The 26487-nt window shown below is 32.0% G+C and overlaps 4 protein-coding genes across 6 annotated transcripts; 3 read left to right on the forward strand and 1 right to left on the reverse strand.

Annotated features, from left to right (window-relative positions):
• Positions 1-1068: 1068 nt before the first annotated feature.
• On the forward strand, positions 1069-9218 carry LOC8283403 (THO complex subunit 1). 2 transcript variants are annotated; one of them, XM_002529940.3, is made up of 21 exons: positions 1069-1326; positions 1420-1503; positions 1614-1688; positions 2049-2142; positions 2858-3003; positions 3108-3179; positions 3719-3791; positions 3906-3971; positions 4068-4114; positions 4985-5056; positions 5173-5298; positions 5382-5447; positions 5543-5584; positions 6306-6422; positions 6534-6616; positions 6737-6803; positions 7728-7799; positions 7922-7972; positions 8270-8329; positions 8414-8563; positions 8810-9218. In XM_002529940.3, the coding sequence occupies exons 1-21, from the start codon at positions 1324-1326 to the stop codon at positions 9068-9070; spliced, it is 1827 nt and encodes a 608-aa protein (XP_002529986.1). In that variant the 5' UTR covers positions 1069-1323; the 3' UTR covers positions 9071-9218. The 2 variants fall into 2 exon arrangements, with proteins under 2 accessions (XP_002529986.1, XP_015581368.1); XM_015725882.2 differs by having other exon boundaries at positions 1079-1326; positions 1589-1688.
• Positions 9219-9555: 337 nt separating this feature from the next.
• On the reverse strand, positions 9556-12105 carry LOC8283402 (cilia- and flagella-associated protein 20). 2 transcript variants are annotated; one of them, XM_048377634.1, is made up of 6 exons: positions 11975-12105; positions 11785-11884; positions 11643-11674; positions 10604-10845; positions 9953-10189; positions 9556-9850 (listed from the first exon to the last, which is right to left on the reverse strand). In XM_048377634.1, the coding sequence occupies exons 2-6, from the start codon at positions 11835-11837 to the stop codon at positions 9842-9844; spliced, it is 573 nt and encodes a 190-aa protein (XP_048233591.1). In that variant the 5' UTR covers positions 11838-11884; positions 11975-12105; the 3' UTR covers positions 9556-9841. The 2 variants fall into 2 exon arrangements, with proteins under 2 accessions (XP_048233591.1, XP_048233590.1); XM_048377633.1 differs by having other exon boundaries at positions 11979-12086.
• A 3904-nt stretch (positions 12106-16009) lies between these two features.
• Positions 16010-19970, forward strand: LOC8283401 (protein LNK3). Its single transcript, XM_015725884.3, has 6 exons — positions 16010-16353; positions 16994-17347; positions 17798-18068; positions 18548-18664; positions 18747-18889; positions 19378-19970. The coding sequence occupies exons 2-6, from the start codon at positions 17004-17006 to the stop codon at positions 19652-19654; spliced, it is 1152 nt and encodes a 383-aa protein (XP_015581370.1). The 5' UTR covers positions 16010-16353; positions 16994-17003; the 3' UTR covers positions 19655-19970.
• Positions 19971-21950: 1980 nt separating this feature from the next.
• On the forward strand, positions 21951-23046 carry LOC8283414 (protein MIZU-KUSSEI 1). Its single transcript, XM_015725869.3, has one exon. It carries the CDS (start codon positions 22096-22098, stop codon positions 22849-22851), a length of 756 nt encoding a protein of 251 aa, XP_015581355.2. The 5' UTR covers positions 21951-22095; the 3' UTR covers positions 22852-23046.
• The last annotated feature ends 3441 nt before the right edge of the window (positions 23047-26487 follow it).

Here is a 26487-nt window from a genome sequence, read left to right on the forward strand (position 1 = left end):
ATGTTTTGGTCAGTTGGTACCTTGTACTAATGTTTTTATAACTTCTGGCACCTTTTATTAATGTAAATATTAATTCATTCTCGCCTATAAGTTATTTACAAATGCGTGAAATCATTAGTTGAGACTTCAGTTAACCCTATAAATATTCAATTAAGTCCTCCTAGGATGTTACAAAATATTTTTTAACTCCTTTAAGTTTTCTTCTCAATAATTCATAAGATTTAAAACATATCTTTTTGGTCCTGTTAATATTTCTTTGGACGGATAAAGTCGAATAATATGTGTTTATAATTAAATTGAAACCTTTATATTTTTATAACTAACTTATTGATTTTTTTATTACTAATTTTTATGGTTTCATGATTTAGAATGTACGATGCATAATATATTTTTTATGTGTATAATAGACACCTTACTTTATAATTAAGTGTGGCTAAGAAATTTCTTTAATTCTATATTATCAGTTATAAATATAATTACTTTATTATTATTGCATGTGCTCCAATATTACTACTGTTGTTGTTATTTCTATTATTTAAGCTTTGCAACTTAATTTGGTTTATTTTCTTTATTATTTCTAAGATTATGAAACTTTAAACATTAATATTTAAATATTTAATATAATTAAATATGTTATTATATTACGATGGAAATTTAATTTAATTATAAATAAATATTGTTCAAGTTTATACATCTAAATTTGAACACTTTTATAATATTTTTTAGAGTAAATAATGATATTTTATAAAAATTGCAAAATGTCAAAAGAATTTATAGAGTTTAAAGTTATATTTAATAAAAATTATTTTGATTCCTAAATTGAAAATTTATAGGAATCAGAATAATATACTATGAGAATTACAAGGACTTAAATATGATTTAGCAACGAAAGTATATGGCACTAATATGAAAATAAGTACTTATATGACAAAAGATCACCAATATAAAAGTTAAAATGGTAAAAAATTTAATTTAGGGTGCCGCAAAAGTACAGGTATGGCAACGACATCGTTCCAACCAAGAGCTTTTCCTTTATATGTAATAGGCCCAGTCGTCTCCTCTAAGAAGAATGGACCAGGCCCAACTTTGAAGTCTTTAAGTTTTCTCAACTCTGCGCTCCGTCTCCGGGCGCTCTCCCTCTCCTGCTACTCAAAAATCGAAACAAAGAGTGATATTCGCCATTGATTTGGCATTGTTTTTCATGAATTATTATTATCATTATTTCTTCAAACTCCTGGTATAGTTTTGGAATCATCATTTGGAGCCTGGAATTGCAGACTGATAGATATCTAACTCGAGTCCGTGCGGTTTAAATCCCATAAAATGGTAACGTTTCCTTTATTTTATTGCGTTTTCTAATTGTCGATTTTAGGTTTCGGTTCGGATTACATGTTTTTCTTTCTTGGGGATGATTTTCAGGAAGAATTCAAAAACGCTATACTGCAACCTGGACCGCCTGAAAACTTCGCTCTCCAAACCGTTCAAGAATTTATTAAACCTCAGGTCATTCATTTTCTTAATTAGTCACTTTGTGTGTCTTTTTATTGTTTTTTCTTGGCATAATGTTTAGTGAATTCATTTTTACCAGCTTAAAATCATTGGTTTAATGACAGAGGCAAACAAAATTGGCACAAGATGAGAATCAATTATTAGAAAATATGCTCCGGACTTTACTTCAGGAGCTTGTGGTATGTCATGTATAATTTCTCCTTTAGTTCTTTTTAAGAAAATCTTTTGTATTTATTCAGGGAGCATGTTTTATGTTTTGTATAATATTTGGATGTTTAAAGATTTTCCAGTGTTAGTTAAGAATTTAGTGGAATAAAATGGAATCTATACACGTGTGTGTTGTGCGTATCATTGAAGCTGGATGATCTGTTAGTCGCCATCGTGGAAGTATATGTTTGAAGTAAATAGTGTTTTGAAACTTGTCTGCCACCCTATGCAGAATCTATAGCGTCTGAATAAGCATGCGTGGAGTTTTTTATCTGTTTATTACATTTATTATTTATTTATTCTTTTTATTGAGTTGAGAATCTTGCCTTTAGGCTTCTGCAGTACATTCAGGAGAACAGATAATGCTATATGGGCAATCAGTTGACGAGGGGGAAAAATCTCAGGGTCAAATTCCTCGTCTTTTAGGTATATACATGCTTTACTGGCCACTTTATTCTTAGAGCTAAGATGCTAAGTTTCGCTTTTGTGAGTTTTCTTAGCTGTTTGGAGAATGGTTATAAAAAATTGAACGCATAGAATTATGGAAAAAAAAGTAAGATGTAAAATGCTGTAAAAAGATTATATAAATTACTGGACATTTGTTAATCAGTCTCAGGGAAGTGCAGTCTGGCATGCTAATTGCACAAATGAAAACTCTGAAGGATATTTGTTTAAAAAGTGTTCATTAGGTTGTATGCTAGATGGAAGTTTGAAATGCTATCTCTAGGTTTTTGAAATGCATGAACCAGTGCACGTGCACGTGCATCTGCTGTATGCACGCCACCAAATACATAAGACTGTGAGAATTGTGTAAGGAGTCATGTAATAGCAGTGGAGTGTAGAAGGATATATATATATATATATGTATTAGAAATCTAGGAAGCTGTTTGAATTTTCCAACATGTTAATTTTATATCAAGTCTCGCTTCACCCTCCCTGTTGTGTCCTACTCTTCAAATGCAAGTCAATTCAAAATTGAATAGCTTCTTGTGGTGGAAGTACACAGAATTATAAAATCATTAATAATATTGTTGATTGCCATTGTTTTGTGAATTTTTCTTCTCTTCCTTCTTGCTGGTTGGTATTGTGGGTTTTAATTTTAATGTCTCCCTCACGCATTTCTTTTTCCTGGTGCTACCAGATGTTGTGCTGCATCTTTGTGAGAGAGAACATGTAGAGGGTGGTATGATATTCCAGCTGTTGGAAGACTTGACAGAAATGTCCACAATGAAAAATTGCCAGGATATTTTTGGTTATATTGAGAGTAAACAAGATATACTAGGGAAGGTATGTTTTTTTGCCAATATCCCAGGTTTCAAATAAAAGACTTGGACACTTTTCATCCATATCCTACAATCACTAGTGTCTATTTTTGGCTGCACCTTATACAGCAAGAATTGTTCGCTCGTGGAAAACTTGTGATGTTGAGAACGTGTAATCAACTCCTTCGTCGTCTTTCAAAGGTACTATAATGAACTGATGTACATAATGCATCAATATGTATTGTTTTATTTCTTTTTTTATTGCTGATCTTTGCATATTTGCCAGTTAATTGGCATGATAAGGTTACATTTTAGTGCCATCGTTTGTCATGCGAAGTTCTTCAAATACTGTATCATATAAGAGGAAATTCTTTGTGACTATGTTTTGTTGTGAATTCTGGGTGAAGATTTTCTTGGTTCCCTTCCTTCTTGGTGGGAAGGGTCTGTCTGACTCTGACTTTCAGTAAATTTATTATTTAATGGAGCCTATAACTGCAGTTTGCAAATTATGAGGTTGCAGGTCATGCAACGACAAACAGGTAGGAAATGTTCAACCATTGAGATTATAAGCAGAAGAGTTAGATTTAGAAGTTGTATGAAATAAGATACTTGACTTTCTATGTTGGGAGATTTTAATCATAATTTAAACACTACTTTATGATTAAAACACTACTAACTTCACAGTTTTTGGGCTTGTTTATTGGCCTTTTGCACAATTTTTCTTCATTGCAACTTTACAGGCAAATGATGTTGTGTTTTGCGGACGAATTCTCATGTTTCTGGCACATTTTTTTCCATTGTCTGAGCGTTCAGGTATATGTCTTTGTTGAGTACTATTGTTTACTTTGATGTAGGTTTTGATTGTTGGCTAGTCATTTTACCAGGTAGTCATTTTACTTTAGTTTTCCTTTCCTGTAATTTTTGCAGCGGTGAACATAAAAGGAGTTTTTAACACATCAAATGAGACTAAGTATGAGAAAGACCCACCTGCAGGTACACCGAGCTGCATAGTTTCTAGTAAACTTTGATCTGCATTTGTAGTCTAGCTTTATTTTAAATACTGTGTGCTAAACTATGTACTTTCTTCAGGCATTTCTGTTGACTTCAACTTCTACAAAACCTTGTGGAGTTTACAGGTAGACTTTGTCATTTACAACCCTTGTTTAGCGGAGAAAGGAACTAATTTTCTTTACACAATCATATCCTTGACACTTTCAGAGCTACTCCTTGATGTTAGTACATGTAGTTCATAGTTTCAAGGAATTAATCATCTTAATCCCCAGCTGCAAGCTGGAGTTGTTACTTATTATTCTAACTTAAATTAACTTCAGTTTTGTTAGTTTGGTCTCAAGTATTTTTAGAAAACATTGTAATCTTGAAAATTCACCCATTTCTTAGTTTTCTGTTGCTTGTAATCTAATATATGTTTAGTAACATCAATTTTTATGGATCAAATAATGTTGATACTAAGAAAAATTAAATTTTTATGTTGGCTATTTAGAAGGCTATAAACATCAATGTTAACTGATGATTGTTTAGCTATCTTGCTTTTGTACTTTTTTTCTCTCCTTTTCCTTGGGCCTAGGTGTATCTGCATTTTGGGGGTTCTTTCAACGTTTCTCAAATATTATTTCCTTATTAAAATTGGAAATGGAGGATATGCTCTGTATAAAATTATTGTGGGAGCTAGAAAATAGTTATGCATGTAAATGTAGTTTCGTTGAAGTAAATGCTAGGATTTGTTTGAATGGATAAATGATGGTGATGTAGCCTAGATAAGTAAAAAATCGAGGAAAAAGTTTCTTCTAACTGATCCTCATAGTTTGGACTAGAGTTGAGTGCAGTCAAGCATGAGTGATGATTATGCCACAATGATGATCGAGAGATCAAGATCTTAATTTTATTTATTTATTTCTTAATATTGGACAGCTTAAGTAGAAGATATATTCAAGATACTTTGGTACTGGGCTAAATTTGCTGATGTATTTGTCTATCTGTGTTTTTAGGAAAACTTTTGCAACCCTGCTCCTCTAACGCTTGCTCCAACTAAGTGGCATAAATTTACTTCTAGTTTGATGGTAAGTTTCTTCTCTTGCATTGAGTTATTTCTTTTACTTGATTATTTTCTTCTTGTGATTGTAAATATGTAGGTACTTTATTGTTTAGCTTTACACCTAATCTTTGAGATGTATAGGTTGTGTTGAATACTTTTGAAGCTCAGCCATTGAGCGAGGAAGAAGGAGATGCTAACAACTTGGAGGAAGAGGCAGCAACTTTTAACATAAAATATCTCACAAGTAGTAAACTAATGGGTTTAGAGGTAATTGGCGTTGGAAAATATTAAAAACCTGCAAAGAGTATTGTTTTAGCTCTAATATGTCAATTTATTTGTTTATTTTCCAGTTAAAAGATCCTAGTTTTCGACGCCACATTCTTGTGCAGTGCCTTATATTGTTCGACTATCTTAAGGTAGTGATTGCTAGAGGCTTCGCATTGAAGTCTTATCTGCGCATCTCATTTTTCTAATTTCTGTCGCTAATTGATGCAACTCTATTTTTTGGTAGGCTCCAGGAAAAAATGATAAGGATTCAACATCTGAAAGCATGGTTAGTGCTGTTTCATTGTTAATTTTGTAAGTTGCTATTTTATCACAATCCCATGCTCATGTGTTGATGGACACACGTAAAATTGTCTTGATCATTTAAGTTTTGACATTTCATATCATGCAATATGAAACCATGAGCACATTCTGGCATGCTTATAGATATCCAATTGCAGATGCATCCAGGATGCCTACTGGATAGGCATTTGGGGAACTTTAAGGAAAATATGAACATCTCTCTTTTATCATTGCTGTTTTAGGAACTCTGCGCAGTGTGCATCAAGCCAAAAGTTTTCTGGATTATTTGAAAGTTTATCATGGCCATGTTCTCTTATATTATTTGAACTTCGTGCTCAATTATAGTTTTCTCATTGGATATAGGACAAGAGTGCTCAAGTTCTAATTCATTATATAGGTACCTGAGAAGATTGGATTTTAAAACACTCAAAAGTTCGCTAAAAATGAAATTTAATACAATTGAACCTGGAAGACTTTCTCCATTTCCCTTATAATATGTTGTGTGTTCCATTATCTCATTTTTCTCTAGGCTGCATGAAGAATGCCTAGTTGTTCCTGTTCTCGCATCCTTTTATCCCTGGTTGAATGTAACTGTTTATCTGAGTCATCAGGTCATGATGTCCATGGTAGGAGGTTGCGTCTGGCTACGTCCTCCGTTCTTTTTTCTTCCAAAAAATGCCAATACTCTCTTCGTGTGTTTATTACAGAAAGAAGATATAAGAACTTGCGAGGAGCGTGTAAAGAAACTACTTGAAATGACTCCACCCAAAGGAAAGGATTTCCTTCAAAAGATTGAGCATGTGCTAGAACGGGAAAAGAATTGGGTAAGTATACTCTTTTTTTGGTTCTCTGTGTTGCTTTGTCTCTATATATATTTTCAATTATATTGTGATATCCTCATTTTTTTAATTAGTATGGGATTTTCATGCTTCCAGGTGTGTTGGAAACGAGATGGTTGCCAACCATTTGAAAAGCAGCCAATAGAGAACAAAACTATCCAAGAGGGAAGTAAAAAACGGTATGCTACCTGGTGGCTAAATAATTATTTTCTTTTCAAGGATAGATCATTAACTTTGACATTTGTGGATATCACCTATCCATCTGTATATGATTGGCATGATTCTTCTTAATCCTTCAGTAAGCCAAGGTGGAGACTGGGGAATAAAGAACTCTCTCAGTTGTGGAAGTGGGCAGATCAAAATCCAGTATGTATATTTGCGGATGCCATTGCAATTTGACAGATGGCTGTTGTTTATTCTTCTATTTTACTCTCCATCTTGTTGCACTTTAACATCAAAAACTATCTTTTGATCGCATAACCAACATATCAAATGTCAGATATCTTAATTAGTGGTGGCATCAGCATCACTGCAGAGCATATTTAGGACAGCTATAGTTTGGTTCTATAGCTTGGAGAAAATAAAAGAAATGTGAGGAAAGTGGCGAGGAAACAGAAGGAATCTTAAATTCTTTTCCTTTTTCAGGTGTTTTCAAAGACATTAAGGATTCTGAAATGAAAACTACAGTTTTGGTTCTTCACCATTTTGAGAATAGATTCCATTTGAATTTAAAACAATGCTGTTGTGAGAGTGTTACTTAACAACAGGTTTGATTAGTCAAAACCCATTCTCATACCGTGCAAAGAAACAGGCCTGGCATGGAAGACTATCTGTAGTCTCCAGAGCAGTAACAAAACTAAGGCTTTGGCGGCTGTAGTTCTCAGTCATGTCTGTTAAATAGATTTAACAGCAGACTATTGAGAAGTTTGGTTTTGCTTTATTTGAGTTAAAGCAGCATTACAAGTTAAGTTTTCCTCTTTGTTAGAGTTTCACTTCAGCTTTAATTTGTCTTATTGAATAAGTCCAAGAAATCTGCTGTCAATTGTGGAATTAAATCTGAATAACATCAGTCATTATAGTTTGCATGTTTTCCTCAGCAACCCATGATTGGAAATGCATTTGTCCAAATAAAACAGAACTCTACTTATGATGCGGTTACCCAATTTTTCTGTATTATATTATTTTCTTGTTTTCCTTAATTTATCTGGGGGAACTTATTTAATTTTTCTCACATTAGTCTATTATGTTTGGTTGATCATTTCAGTATAAATATATGTTTTTGATGTGCAGAATGCTTTGACTGATCCTCAACGTGTCCGAACACCTGCCATCACAGAATATTGGAAACCCTTGGCAGAAGATGTAAGCACCATAATAGGCTTTTACAAGTTGATTTAAGACTTCAAATTTAGCATTTTTAGTTCTTGTGTTCTTGGTCTGATTTGTCACAATGACCATCAGAATAAATTATTTTTGTATTGTAGATGGACCCATCAGCTGGAATAGAAGCTGAATATCACCATAAAAATAACCGAGTGAGTATTGGTCATTGCTTTTACAGTTTACTGTCAAATTTCATATTCCAATTTTATGGTATTTGGCTATTTGGATCATTCTGGCTTCTTTACAATAATAAAAATGCATATAACTGACATGCTCCGTAGCAATTCAATTGCCTAACTCGAGCAGTAAACATGCTTGCTTTTCATTCTCTTTTATATTTGTTCAGAAGGGGAGCAATTTTTTTTTTTTTTCCTTTTTTTGTGCAATATAGCTTCTGATGATTAGATTGAATATTTTGCTGTTTATCTTTTCTAACTTCCTTTCTACAGGTATATTGCTGGAAAGGTCTGCGGTTTTCAGCTAGGCAGGACTTAGATGGGTTTTCAAGAGTATGATACTTAATAAAGATATAAGTGATGATTGATGTGGGAAAATTCACTTTTAACTAATGGAATAAATGGGTGTATTTGCAGTTTACTGACCATGGTATTGAAGGAGTTGTACCTCTAGAACTTCTGCCACCAGATGTCCGGTCAAAATACCAAGCTAAACCTAATGATAGGTCTAAACGTGCCAAAAAGGATGACATAAAGGGTGGATCGAATCAAACAGAAGAGAATCAGGTATTTGCATCAGACCTGGAATACCATATTATGTTTTGGTTCTAGAAAGGACAAGGTGGAAAAATCCAAATCTGGAATGTGGTTTGGTTCAATTGGATCATTTTGTACAACAAGTTGGGAGCCTAAAATTTAAATATAATGTTTCCCCTTGATTTTTTGATGATCAGTGTGTAAGATTATAATTGATTTTGGGGCATGGGTATCTTGATCTTCCAAAGGTTTATTTTGACTCTCTGCCTTGGCTAGATTGCAACGCCTGCAAGTGAGATAGATGGTGAAGGAATTAGAGCTGATGAAGCCGCAGCTGCTCCAATGGACACTGATGCAATGGCTACAGCAGGTAGTACTTCCCAAGGTGGCACTCCAACGCCAGATGAACGCCAAAGGCAAAGCCCTGATGCAGATGATGGTCAGGAGGCAGGCCATTTGGAAGCAGACGGTGAAGTAGAGGCTGGGATGATCGATGGAGAGACGGATGCAGAAGTAGATTTAGAAGCAATTAGCTAAACATGCCATTTTTGGTTGCAAAATGAGAGTTCCTTAAATTGATTATCAGTGCAAAATATAATGAACTCATGAAAGATGCCAGCATTGTGTTTCCTATTCAGAAGACAAGTTTTCTATGGTTTAATTATCTATGTCCAGGTTTTGCTTACGGCCTGCTGTCCACTTCCGTACTGTCAATTTTTCTTTTTATCTTGTAAAACCGTTCCAAGCCAACTAGGTTATCTAGGAATTATGTTTTCAAGGCTTTCTGGGTTGGCCAATATAGGCAAAACTACCAAAGAATTGCTGGTGATGCATAGCTCCTTGATAATCATAAATCTAACTGCTACCAGCCGCCTAGTTAACATAGACGCCCATGGATTCTAATCTATTCCACGACAACCATCAGAACGATCACTGGTTGCACTTTGACAAGTTATTCTAATTCTAATCAAGCTAAATTGCATTCTTCAATCTAATAAGTAGATAAAGAGAAAAGCCAAGACTTCACGAAATCAAGCTAACATAACAGGAGAACAAATGAGTGATCCAAATAGTTACAATAAACTTAACATCAAAGTTAATTGCATGTGCTGTGTCTAGACAAGCCTCCCAAAGCTATAATGGGAATAAACAAAATACTATGGGATAAACCGCCAAGCAGAGAGGTTCTGGAATTTGCTAATTTTCTCCTTTCATGTAAAGAAAAGAAAATTAAGCTGGAACCGACAGATAGATTTGAAACGATATGTCAGTGCAGCTCTTTGAAAAGTGGCGAGTGGTTGGAACTTCTCATGCTTTCTGTAATTAATTACAAATAAGAATTAAGAACGAAACACCAAGAAAGCTAAAACAATCTACAACCATTTTCTGGGTAATAAATAGGCACAGCCCCGTCATTACCTGCATCGGAAGGTAGAGTTTAAATTCTGGAGGGAGTTCTTCTTCAGAGTAGAGGCGGTCAGAGAAATATATTCTCCTCAGGCGGCAGTTTGCATGAACCTGAACTCGTAAAGTCTCAACATAATTGGTTCCATATGCCCTCCTAGTAAAATCAGCCAAATTCAACTGGATTTGATTCCAGCCCTCATCCATCTTCAGTGGCATGGTGCAGATGTATGGCTTCACTCGAGTGATTGCCTGTAACAAGTAAGTCTATATTTAAGTTGATATGGACAGCAACTGCTATTATCAAATTAAGGTTCACAAAATCAGATGCTTTAGGTGTTATACACTCTGAAGCGAATATAGTACTTTAAATGGCACAGCACATGAAAGCAATAAGTAAATATATACGGGCACTTAAAGTGCAAATCTTTAAAATACAAGCACCGTTTGAGTTCAAACTTCGCATTCCTCATCCAATTATAATTTTTAAGAAAATTGCATTATAATCACTAATATCTTAGACGAAACTTTATAGAACTAACTAAAATAAACAGGGAGCCCCAACATCTTACCTCCAGTTCCCAGGGGAAACAATGAAAGGAAAATGAAAAAATCAAAGGTATCAGACAAATGACACAAATCACAACTATGGGCAAACTTACACACTTGAAAGTTAGAAGCTCGAAAACGCCGCCTAACATTCTTATCATCCAACACTTGAATCTCAAACGTGAAGTATTTCTTCATGTTCTTCACAATCATAACCAAAAACGGGAGTTTTATGCTGAGAGTTGCAGCAGGGTCCGCTGGGCATGTAATGTATGTAGACTGGATATTTGATCCGACAATTTCAAGTACATTGGATTGTATGTCTTCATCATGTGGCCGTTTTACATGCCCGTTAGAAACTGCAGAAGACTCGAGAAAAGGAAAACATATTACATTCAGTTCAGTAAGATTAATTTGCAATGCGGTTACCATATCAAGTAGGATAGCCCATCATCAATATGAGAAGGGTGTTCAAAAAAGTATGTTATTGACCTTCACAACTGAAACTTGTTCCTCAGGGATGGACCAAGAAGAGAAAAATATATAGATGATGTATTTTTCTTAGAAGGATTGTGAAATGTGCTACAAAAGTAATCATATAATAAACACAACTAGATGGTTTTCCTTAATCTTTTCTATTGTCCTTCAGTTTATACATGAAATCGGTAGCTCATTTAAATAATTTCAGCTGCTTTAAAGATCAAACTTTTCTTAGCCATCGCTCTGCCTATGTTAGACAACCATACAATACAGTTCAGAAACTCATCACATTTTACTTCTGTAAATTAGAAATACTTCACATTCTACAACAGTACGATGCTCGTAAATTATTTCACTATGCAGACCTCATAGGGGTTTACAACCTGAATCAAGATAGAAACTACAAAAATGTTATTACCTAGATTTTCCCTATAGATTCCTCTTATCAGAAACAGCATACACGAGGGGACAAAGCATTCCAGGTTACCCCCTCGAAAATGTTTCTCTTTTTTTTTTTCAAAAGATAAATCAGTTTTAACAAATAACCACTACCAACTCAACAATTTATGTCTACAATAAAACTAGAATCACCTCTTTGAACCCAATATCACACTAAACCACGCATGATAATGCCCTAATCAGAAACATAGCAATAGAGCAATTATTAATAGCATACCTTCTTTATCCCATATCTGCAAGGGCTTGCTCCTAAAAACAATCCAAAAAAAGAGAGAAATAAGTACATAAATTACGCATCTTCAAAACAACAAAAATAACAGCAGATTAAAATAATCAAAATCAATAATATATATACATACCCAAGGCTGTATAATATAGACAGAAATCCAGATTGAAATGTGTTCTTAAACATCTTCAACAAACCCTAACTACCTCTTCTTGAAATGAACTTGGCTTTATCTATTGGAAAACAGAACAAAAGATTTAAAAAAAAAAAAAAACCCTAGATCATAATGAAATTAGTCAAATTGATTTTAATTTTTTTTTTACCTGCCTGTTTGTTTTTCGGGGAAAAATAGGAAAAAGGAAAGTTTGCCGCGGAAAAGGAAAACGATTTCGCATCGACTTGGATTTCAATATCCTTTGGCTTTAATAAGGAGTACTTAATACTGTTTTAAGTCAGTTGTAAATAAAAACTAATAATAATATATTAAAGTATTTTATATTTTATATTAATTATTATTTCCATATATAGTAATATTTATATAAATATATATTTTAAAAATATATTATTATATTATATTTATTATATTTATCATTATCTTGTAAATTCATTTTTATTTATATAATATAATAATATAATAATATATTTTATTTTTAGTTACTATCATTTCACCAATAAAATTAAAAAATAAAGTTCAATTTGCTATTATTTGTCACCTGAATTCAATTTAGCTCTTTTTTAAATTTATAAACTTTCTAGTTTAAAGTTTTGTATATTTATCTAAATTAGCCTTATTTTAGAAGAAAATGAGAGCATATGATTACGAAGAAGTTATAACTTAATAGTGGTTTTATTACTAAATTTTTTTAATTTAATATTTAATATAAACTAAAGATAAAATAAGTTAATATACTATTATATTATATAAATAAGATTGATGAGATAAAATAATAATATAATAAGACAAAACATAACATAACATATATATTTTTTTAATAATATATATAAATATTCTTACATAGAAAAATATTTTTATTTTAAAATGAAACTTAAAGATTTATAAACTTTTATTATATAAAATTTATTTTTGTTTATGATTGGCCAAAATTAAGACTGTAATTTTTATAATTATGTAGAAGTTATCTATCTTGAATATCACTATAATGAGATTAAAAATTCTATTTATAGGCGTATGATTACTGGAGTTTTATTTTTTAATTTTTTCTATCACATGTATTTGATTTAATTCTTCATAGTAGTTGAGAGTTGATAATCTATAATTAATAATTGATTCTAATAATTAATGGACATTAATTGTTTAGTATAATATATATATATATATATATATATATGAACTTTTGAGATATAATTTTTTTAATAAGTGTGCTTATATTTTGAAAAATATAATATTTATTCCGATATGTGTATTTACTATTGGCATATAAAACTTAGATTTTTATATAATTTTATATATTTTTTATTAATTTATTAACTAATAAGTTGCTTTTCTAATTACGTAATGATTTTAATTCTAAAATTAATATTAATTATATTTTAACATTATATTAATTAATAAATTGATTTTTAATTAGATAATAATTTTAGTTTTAAAAAATAATATTTTAAATTAAAATTTTAAAATTCTATTTATTAACAAATTATTTTTTAATTATATAATTAAAATCATTTTATAAAATAGTAATATCAATTATATTGATAGTATTAAACATATAATATTAAAATTAATTTATATATTATTTTATAATAATTTATATATTATTACAATAATAAAATTAAAATATTAAAAAATATTTAAAATATCTGATTTGTTATTTTTATAATATTATAAATAAATATTAATTTTTTTTATAAATTTAATTTTATAATAAAATAATAATAATGATAATCGTGCAATACATGATTAACGATTTATTTAACTAATACCAAGTAACTGTAAGAGTATAATTATTTGATGTGTTTTCATTTTTTCACTAAATAAATTATTTGTATCCAATATTATTATATATTATCAATAGATTAAACTAATTAGGTTAGCGTGTAAAGTTTGACTCTAACTAATATAAAAATATAAACTAACGATAAAATAAGTTAATATCTTATTATATTATATAAATGAGATTGATGAGACAAACCATTAATATAGTAAGATAAAATATAACATACCATATATTTTTTAAAAATATATATAAATATTTTTACATAGAAAAATATTTTTATTTTAAAATAAAACTTAAAAATTTATAAACTGTTATTATATAAAATTTATTTTTACTTATGATTGGCCAAAATTAAGACCAAAATTTTTATAATTATATAGAAGTTACCTATATTGAATATCATTATAATGAGATTAAAAATTCCATTTATAGGCATATGATTACTAGAATTTTATTTTATTTTTAAATTTTTTGCTATCGCATGTATTTGATTTAGTTCTTCGTAGTTGAGAATTGATAATATATAATTAATAGTTGATTCTAATAATTAATGGACATTAATTGTTTAGTATAATATATATATGAATTTTTGAGATATAATTTCTTTTAATAAGTGTGCTTATATTTTAAAATATACAATATTTATTTTGATATGTATATTTATTTTTGGCACATGAAATTTAGATTTTTATATAATTTTATGTAATTTTTTCATTAGTTTATTAATTAATAAGTTACTTTTATAATTACGCAGTGATTTTAATTCTAAAATTAATATTAATTATATTTTAATATTATATTAATTAATAAATTAATTTTTAATTAGATAATAATTTTAGTTTAAAAAAATAATATATTAATTTAAAATTTTAAAATTCTATTTATTAACAAATTATTTTTTAATTATATAATTAAAAATAATTTTATAAAATAGTAATATCAATTATATTGATAGTATTAAATATATAATACTAAAATTAATTTATATATATTTTTATAATAATTTTTATATTATTACAAGAATAAAATTTTAAAAATATTAAAATATTAAAAATATTCAATTTATTATTTTTATAATATTATAAATAAATATTAAATATTTAAATTATATTAAATTTTATTTATAAATTTAATTTTATAATAATAATAATAATAATAATAATAATCGTACAATACATCACTAACGACTTATTTAACTAATAGCAAGTAGCTGTTAGAGTAGAATTATTTGATGTGTTTTCATTTATTAACTAAATAAATTATTTGTATCTAAATATTATTATATATTATCAATCGAATTAAACTAATTAGGTCAGTGTGTAAAGTTGTACTCTAACTAATATAAAAATATTTCTTCTACGTATAATATATATAAATATTATTAATTAAAGTGTAAACTACACTTGTAAATAATATTTTATCGATTATAAATTATGAAAATATGTAATTAAAATTTAATAAAAATAATATAGTTAAAAAAGAATGAGATAAATAATTTTTCAATTACAATTTCAGAATATAGCTAATAGAGTCTCCTAAATAGTATACAACGGTTAATTCTTTAATTCATTAAATAGCTAAAATAATCACTAAGAGAAAATAATAATTAACTCCCAACAGTTAAATGAAAATCTTAACAATTCACTTTTTGAAATAACAATTTACAACTAGTATTTTTTAATTAATTGAATGTTAAACCAACTGTAAACTATATAATAAATTAGTTATTTTTTTATACTCATTATAAAAATAATAAATTTTAATTAATATTTTATGGATAAATAGAAAAATTTATATTAGAAAACCCATCATTTTCATATAGAGATTAAAGTGTATAGTTATTGGATAAGCTTTCTAAAATTTGGCAAATTGAATTAAACCAATTAAGTTGAGAAATATTGTTTTTTCGAAAAATGAAGTTGAGAAATTAATTGCAGACATCATCAAAATTGACTGCAAAAGCTTGGAATAGTGAAACTGGTGGCCACAGTGGGTCGTCCAAATCCAATAATATTCAAATAAACCAAACTCCTCCTTTTTTGCTTCATCACTTTGTCACCTCTTTCTATGGCTAATTGTCTGTTCGCTCCTGCCACGTGTCAGTCAGATCTACTTCCATGTTGCCACGTATCGGTCCCAGGAAATCTCTTCCTAACGACTAATCCCATAGCTCCTTTTCAATCCGCCACCTGTTCCCACAAATTGACCGAATTACCCTGCAAGATAAGGCTCACACGTTTCATCCAAAGCGAAGGGTATTTACGAGAATTAGAAAAAAGATAAAATCCTCCGGATCATAGGTTTATTATTAAAGTGGGACCAGATTCTGCCACGTGGATTAATGTGAGTGCAGTTTTTGATAGCCTGCTATCCACCACAAATCTCAGCGTGAAATCTCAGCCACGAAACTCGTACAAACAGAGCTTTCTCTCTCCTAAATAAAACATAAACAAAGTTGTTCAAGTTCATGATGCTTTGACTCTTCCTTTTGATTTCGTATAATTACACAAGAAAAGGAAAGTTAATAATTCAAACACAGCCTTGTAAAGAAAACCAGAAACTAAAATCCAGAGCCGCCTCTGTTTCACAGATAAAAAAGCTGCACACTTGCTAGCTAAACAACAAGAACCCATTAGAACTGTTTTGTTATTTATAACAAAGGTTTTCTCATCTGGGTCTGCTTTATTTCTCTGTATTAGTACCTGGGTTTTCTTCATTTTCTCAATCTATTTACTACCAGCTGTCAGGTTTGTTACTTTTGTCAATTTTTATTTTTGTGTAATACCGCGTTTTAGGATTTGTATTGTGAAATCTAATTTTTGTTTCTTGATTTAGTTTATAACTAAAGTTTGCATCTTCGAGTTGTGGGTGGTGGTTTTCTTTTTAATTTTTTTTGTCTGTTTGATGAATTTATATGCTATTTTCTTCTGTCTTTGATGTGGGACTTTGTTTGGCTGGTGACAAAAAGTAAGGCAAGGAAATAAATTTTTGTGAGATTATTTTTTTATTTTTATTTTTTTATCTTTTTGTATGCTTTCAGCTCCTTGATGATTGTAAAAGATAGATGTTGCTGAGGTTGTCGAATGGATTTTCCTCTTTTTCCTAAAAGAAAGAAAGAAATTTATGTATTTTCCTTTCCATTAAATCCATGGATTTAAATTCAAGGGATTTAAAATGCTTTTACCTTACTAGTATTTGGTTACTTCTACTATTTCTACTAGTATCTAGGTTATGCCAGATCAGTTTTTGTACTTGATGACCAGAAGGGAATTGAAGAATTAATGAAGAGAATTTCGAACCCTGGAATTGATAATATTGCTTTTAGTTTTTATGGTAATTGACAAAATTGTCCTCTTGTTTATCATTTTAATTTCTTTCTAATTTCAGATAGTTTACCATGGACTGGTATTTTGTGAGCAGTGATGAACTATCCGATAGGTTTCCTTCACCAGAAAGTTGGGCGGAATGGGGAATAAGTGAGCCTGAAAGTTTCAACTTTCCTAACAAAGTCTCTGCGGTTGATGCAAGTTTGACTCAGGAAGAACTCAACTTTAATGGTGAAAATCTCTGTAGTGAAGTTGAGATGGAAAGTTCCACCTATGATAAAGATCAGACTAGTTCAACAAGTACGGGTGGAGAATTTTCAGCAGAGTTTCTTCACCGAACTGCTCTTTCATGTGACCAGCTGGCTTACCAGCTCGATGGCCTTGCACAATTCGATCAGATGGATGACCTATTCTTGTACAAACATAACTTCTGCTGGGATTAAGATACTTGATTTAATGCTCTAAGAAATCATATAGCGTCGGAAGTGCTAAGCTTGTCATATTAATTAGCGTCATGCTCAGACACCCCATGGAAATTGAGTGCTTCAATATATTTTTTTGTGCATGGTATAATTATTTTACACCTGAGATTGCGTTAATTATAGAACATGATTGCTATCATCACAAAAGATGGTAGATGTATATTCAGAAAAAACTCCAGTAGTGGATCTTATCTTATATACATATATACCATCTGTTGAGGTGATGGCACCCGTTCTCTTTATGTGACATTTTATCATATGACAATCTTTGTACCTTCAATGCTACTATGAAAAGAATAGCAACCATAGGATGCCTATTTCCCTACTTGTTAAGGTGTATCTTGATTTTCACTCTTTTTCTTGTTCGGCCTGGCTTATTGCAGGAGTTCATTAATTGAAGATCTTCCCAGGACCGAAAATGTTCAGGATTCATTTTGTTTTGAGCCAGAATTGGAAAATGATATGGTACATGGTGATAGTATCTTGACAGACATGAATTTAGATACACCCAGTATTTCTAGTGATACGCAGAGTGTGGGAAGCTCCAAGTATCTCAAAATACATGCATTTTCTCCATCGATGGAGAAAGAGAAAATTTCTGGTCTGCAGTTTGTTCCATGCAATTCAGAAGAAAAGCATTGCCGACTAATAACGGTGAGATTTTCCACCTATGTATTAGTTATAACACACTTGTTTTTATTCATTATTTTTTCCATAATCTGGTAGAATTCATGGTTATTGTGCATCTCCATGAAACTTAAAATAACAGAACCAGTTTTTTAGTTTTATTTTTTCCTTTATTCCATATTTTTAGGACAAGCTCTGATGATATAAGAGCCCTTTCCTATACTTATGTCAGGCATGAAGTAAGCGGTTAATTAACTCTTAGATTTTGGCTTCTGTGCTAAATGAAATGACTCAAAAGTTTAGAAGACAGGGCTTATGTGGGTTCATGTGTGTGCTTGTTCTTTGATAAGATCCAATTTAAGCTTTAATGGGAGTCGAGAAAATGTCTTTTTTCTTTCTTTTGCTTTGTGATTTTAGGAACGCTGTTGAAAATAAAGTGCAGTTAGAATTGTGTGTATTATGGAACCAATTTTCATCCTTTGGGTAATCTGAATTTTTTTTTCAAGGCACCACATGTTGAAGTCCTGGTACCTTCTGAGCATGACAGTATAAAAGAAAATGTGGATGAGGAAACATCTCTTGAAGAATCTGTTTTACAGGAGATGGAAATGGTCATGTCACAGGTATATTAAGTAGCTGTAAAAAAACTCTAGGAGTCTGTTAAGCAAGCTAAATACTAATACTTTTGCATTTCAATCTGATCAGTTGACTGACAAGACCCGGATTTGCTTCCGTGATGCCTTGTACCGTCTGGCCAAGAACTCGAGGCAGAATGTGGTAACAAAGAACCAAAATGGAAACCTTCAGTTGGCAATATCTCAGTGGACTGATCAAGATTGTAAAATAAGGTATTTTGCATATTATATGCCATCTACTTATAGTTTCTGTATGCTTTCTTGTCTTATTTTCACTTCAAGGCTTGATATCAATATCTTAAGGCATCTCTGATATATCATCTGCAACTAAGTATGATCGAATATTGGCAATCCAAACAGAGTAGCTATACAAAATGGTTTTCTGTAGATAATTTTCTTTCTTAATTTGTGTGAGATTGTCTCTATGCATGGATTATGTCTCTCCAGTAGTAGCCCCGAATTATGTTGAGCTAAAGGATTGGCCTTGTCTATTTTCATCTTCCGTAGTCTTTATTTGACTTCCACATCAAATAGGATTATTCAGTAGCATAACGAAATCAATTAAATATGCAATTTGGCTTTACAAATAGAAGCATAATGATGGTTTATGATTTGGGTGTTAAAGCCACTGCTTAATTAAGTTATATTCTCGCATTTGTATCTGAGCTATGTGTTGATCAAAATGCAAACTTTGTATTCAGGCCTAGAGAAAAGAAAACCATGGAATTGGAGACCAACACCATAGACAGAGCCATCGCAAACCTCATGTTCAATAAGATGGACATAAATGTACATGATTACTCTGTCCAGAGATCAACAACTTCCAATCAAGAAATTCTCAAGACAACAAGACCACGTAACTACAGCGTGAATGAGCCACAAATCCATGGTCTTCCTTGTTATTCAAATTACTCGAGAGATGCCGAAGGTCTAATTCTGTGTCAAGGACACTCGCCAAAAAGGCAATTCCCAACATGAGGATCTTGAGAAATTCTGCAGACAATGTAACAAGTTTATGACGATGTTTTGTTGATGCTTGTATCAAGCAAGAAAGCTTAAAGCTTGCGAAATTCTTTGAAATTCGTTTTCCTTTTTTATGGTTCAGAGCATTTCAGTTAGATGGTGCTTACAATTCTGCTATTTGATTGGCACCACAAATAGATTTAACTCTTGAATGTATATATCAAGTGAATCATTACATTGGTAGTCTGTGTGCTAGGTTACAGAACTTGCTGCTTCACTCGGCTCAGTTTTGACCTTATATAGAAACATATATAAACTATTTTGTAATGGATCTGCATTTGTTATTTAACTTTTAATTGGACTGCATCTTCTGAACAGTTACTTGAGCCTCAACCTTATGAATGTCAACGATATACCAATTCTGATATTTATTTTTATTTTTCATGTCACTTTTTTAGGAGACATTGATAAATGAAGAGGTCCATATCACGAGTTGACATTGCGCATTTGACTCTAGATGGATATTAATTTCTTTTTCCAAAGTTCTTTCTCCCATTAATTTGTGGTTCCGAACACATTTGTTTCTGTACGTTCCATTTTCTTCTAGGATCCCGTTTTAATTGATAGCGTAAGAAGAAAAAGAAGACCATATTCATGTTTCATTTATATTTTTCCTCTTCCGTCGGCGGAATTATTCAGAAATTTAGCAAATTGTAGTGATGTGATGGTATCACATGTTGACACAATGTACAGCAGATAATGAACATGTTGCAACAATTCTTTTTATTTTCTTTCTGAGAGTAGAAAGTGAGCATTTGTCATTGATGATATTAGAAATTTAACATTTAATTTAGATAATTTAACAATTAATTGTCTTTTTTAACAAACAGTTTCACTAAATCTCATTGCTAATGACAGCATCGGATAGCAGAACCTCAGCTAGGATATATAGCTGGAGAGTTACAAACCCAGTTCATCTGGGCAGGAAACAAGCCTAATTGCAGCAGCTCTAGCAATCCAAAACAAAAAGGGGTTCATCAGCAGCACACAAATCAGCATCATTTTCGGTAGGTGCTATTTCCCACAAATTAGCAAAAGAGTAAGCTGCCTGTCTGTCTGTTTTATGATAAAGTTACAGAGGGTACATTAATTGCCACCTGATCTTTATCAAATGGTACTTAATTCCATTATGTAATGTCCGAATCAGATTCATTGAGTAAAGTTTCTTTCGAGCAAATTTAAGATATGCATAGTTAGGGGGTGATGTAAAGTCTGGATTAACTTCAAGATGTTCAGTAATCAAGTGGTGATGTTCCTTTCGAGTAAATATTGAGATATATATATGCATAACTTTGCAAATTTAGTTTGGTTATGAAAATCATCTTTCTGGGTTGTTGATAATACTTCACTAATTAATTATGTAGTCTAGTCTCTGCCAAATTTTTTAACATGCAATCCACAATGTGGACTCTGTATGACTAGCAGATAACATAGTAGCAGGGTATCACCTACTCTCAGATATACACATTCCGGCCGTTTAAAAAAATAAATAAATAAATAAAATAAAAGAAGGAAGATTCAACTCCCAGGAATCAGGATCAAAAGGTCAACGCCAAGGACGGCTAGAAACATTCAAAACTTGCCCAGTAATGTTTACCATCTGCTTATCAGTTAGTGACTCAGCCTAGTGACATGGACCAAACTTAAGAAGAAAAGCTCTATTGGAATTATTTTATTAATTTATTTTATATATAAATTAATAATTTTTATTTACAGTAAATATATATATATATTTCAATCATCTATTAATCCAGTGTGTACCGATAAGAATTTTGAATCATTTTTGTAGCTACCTTTGTGGGGTGAGAATTCTTTTTCTCTTTAGTGTTGCTGTTGATTTGGACATAAGAAATTAATAGATTATTGCTTAATCGTAATGTTCCGAGTTATTTAACTAGATACTTGCATTCTTGTAACGAATTATCAAATTAACTATGATATTGGTTGAATTTGCTGGCACAGAGGAAGAGAAAAAAAAAAGTATTTTCTTCATATATATATATATATATAACTGTAATAATTAACAGAACCATGAAGCTAACATATACTTAATAATCTTCCTGACCCAAAAGGCAGAAATTCAATTAATATGGACCTATGTTAGTGGTATCGAGGCAAGAAAGCTAGTTAAAAACAGCCACATCACTTTTCATTAATCTATCTTTGGATCACTAAACTAATTCTTAACCATAAATCAGAACTAATCAACAAGAAAATAAAATACACATTCCTCTGTACAAACAATATTTTTCAATTAATTTCTTTTGCATAACAGTTCTTTCGACGTGCATTGCACAACTCTTTTGTCAATTGTCTCTCTCTCCCTATTTATTCATAAAGAATTTAATTCCTGCATACCACACACCGCCATTAAATCCGACCTCTATATTATATCCATGGCAAACCCTACTCCACCATTATCACCACGTCCACATTCATCGCCGCCATCGTCACCTTCCATGGCTTCGTCATCTCCAAGATCACTGTCCCCTCCACGGCCTGCTATCTCCCTCCAACAACCAACACATAAAAAGGGTCCGTCAAAGTCAGCAAAACTCTTCCGTCGTTTCCGGGCAGTTTTTCGGTCATTTCCTATCATAACCCCTACCTGCAAGATTCCGGTATCGCTCCATGGAAGCCGCCTCCATGATGGGCATATTCATGGTGGGACAAGGATGACAGGAACCCTATTTGGGCACCGGAAAGCTAGGGTTAATCTTGCAATACAAGAGAGCCCTAGCTCTCTTCCTATTTTATTGCTTGAACTCACAATACCAACAGGAAAATTACTACAAGATATGGGAATGGGGCTGGTTAGGGTTGCATTGGAGTGCGAAAAGAAGCCGCACGAGAAGACTAAGATCATAGATGAACCTATATGGACAATGTATTGCAACGGAAGAAAGATAGGGTATGGGGTGAAGAGAGAGCCAACAGATGAAGATTTGGTAGTAATGCAAATCCTGCATGTGATATCAATGGGTGCTGGAGTGATTCCGGATGATGGAACAGAGCAGCCGGATGGTGAATTAACGTACATGCGAGCCCATTTTGAACGAGTCATTGGGTCTAAAGATTCGGAAACATATTATATGATGAATCCTGATGGGAATAGCGGACCTGAATTAAGCATTTTCTTTGTCAGGATTTGATGTGTGTATACTAAATACGGTACATTTCGGGATATGTTTTCCTTTCTGTTGGTGCTGCCGAAATTCTTAAAGGGATGGGGCTCGGAGGAATCGAATTCCATTCTGCATTTGACTACTAGCCTAATAACACATTTGGAAAATTTTAATGGAGGTTTATCTTTTGGCAGCAAATACTGTGGCACTAGGCCAAGTTCTCAAGGCCATGTTTCCTCAAGTGGTGATAACTAGGTATAGCTAAAGCTCCTTGAGTTCTGTGTGCATGTATATATATATATATATATATATATATGGAACAGAGAACTAAATGGTCAAAACTAATTGCAAAGCAATATGCATGTTAATTGGCATAAATCGATTGTCCCTTTACTTTATTATTAGGGAATGCAATTAAAGGTAGAAAAAGTAATAGTCTGAAGAAAGTTTGTCATTTCAAGATTTCTATTTTCATCTGATCATCCGTGGCAATAATTGTACAAAGAAACTTTACATATTTATCTTTTATTTTGCAATTGTTTGAATGATGCGTTGAATTAATCATATAGCTTGAAGTAGTCTCTTAAACTTCTCATATTCGTGCCATATTTTTCTCTAAAAGAGGTCGCATCTTTTGGAAAAGATTATTCAGTGAACTCAGTACATGTATGGCAAAACAATTGCAAAAGAACACATAGAAGTTATAAAATTAAGATAGTTATATTTTTAGTTTATAATTCTAATTCACATGCTAAATTGAATTGATACTTTATAATTTTTTTTTGTTGATTATAGTATAATAGAATCGAGTGAATTTGTAAAATAATGTAGAATCAATCTAAAAAATATTTAAAATTAGTTTGATACTAATCGATTTGAGCTCGATTGACAAATAAGTCTGAATTATAGAATATTTTATAATTTATGAACTCAAGTCAATTTTTATTTTACTATAGCAATCAAATTAAATTCAAGTAATTTTTAGAAAATAAAGCTTAATTGAATTCTAACTTTTATAAATATATATATATATATATATATATATATATATATATATATATATATAAGTTAGAACCGAAATAGTAAAATCTAAATAGTAAATAGAATGAGTATGAATGAAATCATAAAAATATATATGCTGTACACTTTCTTGTAGTGCATTTTCCAAGGATTGTAGTTCAAGTGGTCAGAGCACCGTCCCGTCAAGGCAGAAGCTGCAGGTTCAAGCCCCGTCAGTCCTGACGGATCCATATCCAATAATCTAATAAAAATTAATTCACCTTTTCTTTTTATGCGAAAGGGGGGGGGGGGGGGGGGGGGGGGGGGGGGACAAATAACATAATTTCATTTCTAATGGGACCATTTATTTTCTTTTCGTTTTACATTTTTTGTAATACTCGGAATTTTTATATATTTAATAATAAGTTTTTATTTAAGTTAATTTTAGTTTCATTTTTATTTGGTTTAATTTGAAATGATTTAATGAAAATTTTAATATTAGTCAATTAAATGAATTATTTTTCTATACCCAATTAGTTTAAAATTTTAAGAATTAATTAAGTAAATTATTTGAAGGGTAGATTATATTTTTGGTTATTCTAATTTTTCTCCAATGTATATGTACATGTATAAATAAAATTATATATATTGGAAAATTTTGGAAGAAATTGTAAAGGATGTTTTTATGAAAGAATTCTGGGGAAATTGGTATTTTAATTAACTAGTGGTATTAAAATTTAAGTTGGAAAATAATTAGTAAATTGGTTATTTAATTTAATTTTGTGTTAGGACTAAATTGGAAATTTATTTTGGAATAAGGATTAAAAGTATAATTTTATTTTTATGGGGCTCTAATAGAAATTTGCGAGTTTGGTATTTTTGTAAATAAATATGTCGGTCATGGGTATTTATGTAATTATGTATTTTCAATAATTCTAATTTGGCTAAATCAATTAGTTAAGGGCTTAATTGAAAAGATAAAGGAAAGTTTAGGGGTTAAATTGAAATTCTGCAGGATGAAATTGTAAGTAATTAAAAAGGTTAAGCGACCAAATTGTAATAAGGAAAAGTCTGGGGGCTTAATATCGATATTGAAAGGAAAGAAAATCGGGGAAGAAGAGAGAGAGAGAGAGAGAGAGAGAGGGGGCTTGGCGTGAAGAAGAAGGAGGGGTCTGCGTCGTCCGTAGAATCTTATAAGCGTCGGACGTGCGGCCGGCGTGAGGTGGCAGAATCGCAAAGAGAGAGGTAGCGGCTTCCGAACGTCATTTCGACCGTTTCCGGCCGATCTCTGTGGCAATCGGCTCCCCTTGGAGAGAGCTTCCTTTTGGCGGTGGCGGCGTCAGTTTTGGTGGTCGGAGGAGGGAGTTCCGGCGAAGTAGGTGGCAGCCGCATTTTCCAGCTTTTCTGGCGAGCTCCGGTGAAGGATGGACGATCGGAGGACGTATTCCGACTCGCCTCAGCTCAAGCTTCGTAATGGCAGCGGTTTCGTGGCGATCAGACTCTGTTTGCGAATCGACGGCTGAGATCGTCCGTAAATCTCTCCGGACGATCGGGTGTCAAATCGGAAAATCGGAAGCAGGGATCGTCATCAGCACGCCGTTGTGAGTCCGATGGTGTGTTCGGATCGTTGATCGACTCCGTGACGGGCTGAGATAATGGCGATCGAGCGTCTCGGTAATTTTCTCTGGCCCGTTGATCTTGGAAATCCTTTGATTTAAAATTGTGCTTATTGTTTTGTGTTGAGTATTTAATATTTGTGAGTAAAAAATAATTGTTAGCCAGTTTGCCTGCCTCGTATTTTGTGCTGTGTGGCGGGATTGGGGGACCCGACTCCCGTTGTTTGAATTGTTGAATATTTGAAGTGTTTTTCTGGCAGGTCCTGGACCCGTTTTTACGGGGGGTAATATCCGTGTTGTAGGGGAGATTCTGCCGGATTTTCGGTAGAATTCTCTCGAGTTGAGATTCTTAGACAGTGAGTCCTAGGAGTCTAGACCTAGGATTAATGATCGATTGTTTCAGCGTTTTGATAAATTATTTTCCGTGACTAGATTTTCCGTTTGCTCGGCTCGCTCCAATCGAGGCACTAGAGCAGAGCTAGGAGATCGCCCAATTCTGTGAGTTAAAGTCACTTAATCGTTGCACTATTGCTAAGTCTGATTTTAATATGCTATTTTAGAATTTGTGCTTAATATAATTATTAGTATCGCAAAATAAATGATTTCACTTGATTATTAATTATTGAAATAAGATAAATATCATTATTAGTAATGTTATAATAATACAAACGTTATTATTTTCCCTCACGAATTGCACGTTGTTTTACCCTAAATCTTTAATCTTTATTTCGATATGTGTTGGATGATTTCATTAGACAATGATATTTATTATATGTGATGATTTCGATTTGGGGATGTGGCTCTCGTAGAACATGCCACCTGATGGGTTACATCAGGACTGCGTGCTCACCGGTAATGATCATGGACAGGTAATAAGATTTTTATGAGTTCGCCTTGGTCGAGCATGGCTCTATGGGCTGATTTGAGTAAATTACGGTAATAAGATTATTATGAGTTTTGCCCTGGTCGAGCATGGCTCTCTGGGCTGATGAGATGCCGGAGTAAAAGACCTTAGTCGAGCTTCGCTCTCTGGGCGCAGGTTTATTTA

This window comes from Ricinus communis, chromosome 8, assembly GCF_019578655.1.
Source record: "Ricinus communis isolate WT05 ecotype wild-type chromosome 8, ASM1957865v1, whole genome shotgun sequence".
In the NCBI taxonomy this organism is placed as follows: Eukaryota; Viridiplantae; Streptophyta; class Magnoliopsida; order Malpighiales; family Euphorbiaceae; genus Ricinus; species Ricinus communis.